At 37.5% G+C, this 6,000-nt stretch overlaps 1 protein-coding gene across 11 annotated transcripts in view; it reads left to right on the top strand.

The window, feature by feature from the left end:
* The first annotated feature begins 275 nt into the window (after positions 1-275).
* The window catches only part of LOC149252525 (uncharacterized), a 269,367-nt gene continuing 263,642 nt past the window's right edge, over positions 276-6,000 (top strand). For 2 of the 11 annotated variants that reach the window (XM_089459732.1, XM_089459724.1), the window contains exon 1: positions 280-421. Coding sequence is in view for 4 of the 11 variants with exons in the window: in XM_089459721.1 (XP_089315847.1) it covers positions 1,018-1,128 (111 nt within the window). In the remaining 7 variants the exon portion in view is untranslated. Of the gene's footprint in view, positions 427-754; positions 1,129-6,000 lie in introns of those variants that run through there. The other 9 variants (XM_089459727.1, XM_089459722.1, XM_089459730.1 and 6 more) reach the window with 7 other exon arrangements.

Here is a 6,000-nt window from a genome sequence, read left to right as displayed (position 1 = left end):
TCCTTTATATTTATAGGTTAGTTACCCAATAAGACATAATTTGAATGCAATCTCCATAAATTATCTCAAAATCCTACTCCAATGGGTTAGTTTGATTCACTCGCACTAATTTGAATGCAATCTCCATAAATTATCTCAAAATCCTACTCCAATGGGTTAGTTTGATTCACTCGCAATTCAAAAGATATAGCGAAGTTTTACTTTCATAAAAATACCCATCTCAAAATCCAACATATCCCACAGTGAGGGTGGGTTACTTTAATTCACCCGCAATGAACTGACCTCAAAAAACATACCTATCACATACTGATCAGTTTGAAAATAATATAAAGATGGGAAGTTTGAGCAAGCTGTTTGAAGAAGTACGGTTTCACAAAAGTGTGATTTGTTGGTGGGAAGTTTGAGCAAGCTGCGGGAAGAAGTAAGGTTTCACAAAAGTGTGATTTTTTCTTGGGTGAAAGTTTGATTTTTTTTGTGAAAGTTTGAGCAAGTTGTTTGTAGAAGAAGTTTAAACCAGTTGTTTGAGAATCACGTTTCACAAAATTAAGATTTTTTTGAAAAATTTGAGCAAGTTATTTGAGGAATCAAGGTTTCACAAAATTGTGATTTTTTGGTGGGAAATTTGAGCAAGCTATTTGAGAAAGCAAGATTTCACCAATTATGATTTTTTTGATAAGATTTATGGCAAAAAGCTATTTAAGAAAAAAAACTTGAGACTGTAATATTTTGTTTGGTTTAAATGATGAGTCTTTATTTGGTTTAAAATACGAGTCTTTAGACGGCTAGGTCTCGTGAACATCATTAAAAATCAATTCAAAATCCCCGTCGAGGAAGTAATGTGACTAGCTTCTTGTACTTCGTCTGGGAGGGATGATTTTTTTGAATTTGTAGCGTTTCCATTTCTGTTTTGTCTTTTGGCCCAGGCCTTGCAAAAACCCAAAAAGTTCTCAGAGATACTCATCTGCGCAGAAGTTCCTGCATTATACATTTCAATTGTACAGATTGTTCGTATTGGAGATGGCCGGAATTGGGTGGTACGGGCCACTTATTGATCTCTCGGCTGCATCTTCACACCTTGGAGCGTACGTCCAGCTTCTCGTTTTCGTCCATCAATTCCATCCACCTCAGGTTCTTTTACTCGCACGGCTCCATCCTGCCAGTTATAATAATAAGTTAGAGTTTTTTGTGACACCCTTTGAATGTATGGACATCGACAAATTCATGCATTTCTCTTTTATCCTGTGACCTACAGCCCTAATTCAACGAAAAATGAGCCTTTACTAGGTTCTGCTAGTTAGCCCCGTGTTTAAGTCCTGATACATGTGCCCTAAATAGGCTTATGAAATACTGTTAAATTGCACGTTTCCGGAACATCTGGTAACCGGCAAACGATTTACAGTAAGTTCAGCTGATAGAGTCAGGGTAATGGGAATATTATGAAATTTTCTACGCAAAAGCTGAATTTATAAATTCATGAAATTGTGGAAAATGCCAAGTTTGCTCTGCTATGAATCACTTACGTTTTGGAGATATAGGCATTTGCCAGCTATCTTTCTTTCATTCTAACCATGTAGCAACAAACTCGATCTGCCGAAACGTTTGTTCAATTACTTTTCCAGAATCTAGAATTCACTGAAACAGCTATGGCTGGGCAAAAGTTATCATTTGTGCTACCTCGAGAATCAGTTTAAAATCTGTTGGAATATGACAATAATTTAGTTAAAAAGAAAATGTAAAAGCAGGATTTATCTTAGTAAATCATTTGTTATGGTTACTCTAATGGTGTTGGTTTTCGAAACGGAATAATAGTTATCAGGACTATTGCAACGGCCCCTGCTTCATTTATGAAGATCAAGAGATTGAAGAGGCAGGTAAGCCTGATTGTAATTTCTCCTGATAATAGAAAAAACTTAAGCCTGATTGTAATTTCTCCTGATAATAGAAAAATCTTGCCTTGCCTGTAGATGTTTCTTTCACAAATCGTGAGGGTTTTTCCACGTAAAATCTTTGTCATTATTTCTTTATCATTGAATGCTTGAACAAACCCCAAATACCAACAAAATCCTCCTCTTACATTGGACCAGACCATGGAATAGATACTGCATAACATATATATATATATATATATATTATTTCCTTTTTTTTCTTTTTTTTTCCATGTGGTTCATGGTTTTTGGAGATCAATGACTGTGACTGTTATGTTGACGGAAATATTTGTAGCGGGCAAATTTACTCGAAAGGATCACTTCTGGCCGGCTCAACCCTGAGAGTCTCAATAGAATTGAACCGGTGACATCTCTGTTGGAGAATGCATTAGGGCAGCTATTAATTCAATTCTCCTTAACCTTGATAAAAGCTTGTGAACTTATGTTATCTTCTTCTTGTTCTTAATTAGATTCTTTTCATCAAACAATCATCAAGAGCATAAACAATAGGGACAATGGACACAGATATAGGCTCCAAGCCAGGGCAAAACCCCTCCAAGGGGAAAACCCAGAAATAATCTCTTCTCTTCTTATAGAATTAGTTCAAATGAGAAATCCAAGACCTTAAGACCAAAGTCAAAAACTCTTCCAAGCACCAAGTCAACCCTTCAAAGTCAAAGTCTGACCAAGTCAACAAAGGTCAAAACTCTTCAAATCTGCTTCACTTTAGGATTTCGGCCTTCTACTTCAGATTTTCAACTTCAGTCCTTTGGAAAAGCAGAAACCCTTCTTTCTTGCACTTGTCAACCTTTCAAGAAGTCCTCCCTCAAGCAAGTCAATGTCTCCAAAGTCAACAAGAGTCAAACTAGGTCAAATTAGAGTTTCAGCCCTCCTGCAACTTGGATCTGCAATTCTTGGCCTCCTGCAATTCAAACCTGCAATTCTCGGCCTGCAAAAACCCTAACCTTCACACGTGTGGACATAAATAGATAGAGATTAGGTCTCCTTCCTTCGCTTGGTCTTCTTCCTTGTCTTCTAGCCTTCTTTGCTCTTCTTTTCTTCCTCTTCTTGCTTGAGATCAAACTCTTCTTGTTGTAGATCGAATTGTGTTCTAAGGAGGTCGAAGCTGCTCTTATATATACCAATCTGTGGAGGTCGAATAGCCTCTTCTAGGTTGACTTGTCACTGATAGGGCCGACTTGTGCTTGGAGGCTCACATTGACTTTCTAGACTCAAAACAATATCTTTTACATGTTACAACTTGCCCAATAGGGTCTTATACAAATAATAAAGACTCTTTTGACTTGAAAAACCCTAGAAGCATGAAGAACATGCTTGACCTAGTTGACCAACAAAATTGAGCATGAAACCCATGCTTAAAATAATATTTTTCTTTCTTCTTTTTTCTTGTAACATAAGATATACATAATGACATGAGTACAATGACAATTATGAAGACCGAAACTAGTTACATTTTCCAACTCTCTCTCTTAACTAGGGAGGTATTCATAATTACACAATTGGTACAAGGATATTCTCAAACTGAAGAGTTCTCATAAGAAGAGTCGGATTAGTAAGCCGTCTTTAAGCATCAACATCATATCACAGTATAATGATGGGAGGCCTTATGTGAGATACCACACTACCTCTCACTAGGTATGTCCTTTTAGTACTATTCTTATCTTGGATTCACAATCCTCAAAGAATATCGATACTCTTTGACCACTCTTGTCTTGGATACCTGTCCAATCCTTAAAGTGTGTCGGTCAATAAGTTTACTTCCTATCTTGGTTTTATATCCTCAAGGAGTATTAATCTTAGATGCTTATCCAATCCTCCATCCACCATTCTCCCTCCATGGCCTTCACTTAGATGTATGACTGTTAGTCCTAGCCTAGTGAATGTTGAGAAATCTAGGGGTAGCTAGATTAGGTGATTTCTCTTACTTTGATAACTGCTTGTGATGTATTTTTACTTAATTTGATTAGCTTCTTCTTTCACTTGATTATAATTAGTATTCTTATCATCAAACAACTACCAAACAGTAAAGAACAATGAGATGAGAGGACACAAGATATAGGCTATCAGCCAGGGCCAAAACCTCTCCTCTTGAGAGGAAAACCCACAAGAACTCTTCTCTTCTTATAGAAATTCAAATGACGAATTCCAAGACCTTTGACCCTTGACCAAGACCCCTCCAAGACCAAGTCAAACTTCCTTTGAAGAGCTTTCTTCTAGCAAAGTCAACCCAAGTCAAACTAGCTTCACAACTACTGAAGTCTCTTCTTCCAACTCAACTTCGGACCTGCAACTATAACTGCAAGTTCGACTACTGCAGAAACCCTAGTTTCTGCATGTGTGGGAGAATATGGTGTTTTTACTCTTTTTTCTCTTCTTCACTTGAGATAACTTCTTCTCTTAGGTAATTCGGTTTGCAAGGGAGGCTTCTTTTAGAGACAAATCTCAGCTTCTTTGTTTGATTGCAATTTGGTACTTGATGTAGCAAGATCGACGCCCTAACTTTTCACGTGTGAGTAAAGAAAGCCCAAAACAATCCTTGAAATACTTCGATTTATCTTTCTTCTTGTCTCCCCCTTCCTTGCTTGATATGAGACTTTTCTTGTCTTAAGATTGAACTTCTTAGATGTGAATGGATGTCCTTTGAATGAGGTCGAGTACTCCTATTTATAGGCTTCTTCGAGTGCCCTAATAGGCTGATTTGTTCCACTTAGCAGGTTGACTTGTCATCCTTTGAAGGCTGACTTGTTGTAGCATTATGACAAGGTCTTGGAGGGTCTTTGACTCTAATTTTCAAAATAATTTTTTCTTTACAATATACATCATGCCCAAAAGGGTCTTTCATACAATGACTCAATTGACTTGTAGATTCAATGACAAGCACTAGAAGCACTCAATAAGCGCTTGACCTATAAAAATAAATTTTCCTTGAGCATGAAACCCATGCCTCAAGAATGGCAATAATAATTTTATTTTTCTCTTTACATCAAATACATATGTCGCTATGAAGATCGAACCTAGTTACATATTTCAACACTCCCTCTTAACTAGGGAGGTATTCATAATCCATACATGGTACTTGGACATTCTCAAACTGAAGAATTCTCATAAGAAGAGTCGGATTGGTAAGCCATCTCATACGCTATTAATTTAGCTTATCTCATTGCATCTCTTCATACCAACCAACATTGTCACATAGCAAGGCCTTGACTAACAACTCTATCTCTCGACAAGATCCGAGCACAATGCTGGCGAGACAAATGACTGATAGACACCATCATCATTGTCTCTCAAGGTCCATACCCTACCAGGGTGTTCAAAGGGTATGTCCTTTTAGGACAATTCCTGCCTTGGAATAACACATCCTTAAGGAATTTTTTCTTTGACTACTCTTGCCTATTGGATGCCCTACCACATCCTCAAAGAGTATTGGAATCAATCTCAGATGCTTACCCAATCCTCCATTATTTCTTCATAACATGAAGACAAGAATGATGTGTCTATCTCTCCCTCTCAACTAGGGAGGATATACTCAGTCCTATAGAAAGGAATATACTCAAGCTCCCTCTAACCAAGGACTTGCACAAGCTCCCTCTCAACTAGGGACTTGTTTCCAACAACAACTCTCTGTTCTTTGGTGGAGATCATGGTACTATCAGTTGCTTGTAGGGCTCCTCCTTTCGATGCCATGAACTTTTATCTTCTTCATTATGGAGCCTTCGTCTTCTAGATTTTCTTTGTAGGGCATTGACCATCCATCACTTTCCTTCAATGAACCATAGGGTTAAACCAACAGTCATGCCATATTTCTCTTCATCGGAAAGTGATCTTCTAGTCCACATCTGGCTTTTCTTCATACGATTACCTCTTTCAAGTCATGTTTCTTTCAATATCTTCCATCCAATCACATGAGTGCTAGTTGTAAACTTGTAGGTGACATCTACAACTCTCTTTTGGTAGCCATGTAACAACATAACCAAATGATTTCGAAAATCAAAATAAACATCAAACCAAATTTACCTTTGTTAAGATGGCCTTTTTGTTGAGAAATCTAGGG

This window comes from Pinus tabuliformis, chromosome 7 (genome assembly GCF_031772625.1).
Source record: "Pinus tabuliformis cultivar Carrire ecotype Pingquan chromosome 7, CPIR1, whole genome shotgun sequence".
Classification (NCBI taxonomy): Eukaryota; Viridiplantae; Streptophyta; class Pinopsida; order Pinales; family Pinaceae; genus Pinus; species Pinus tabuliformis.
This window is presented reverse-complemented; position numbering and strand designations above follow the sequence as displayed.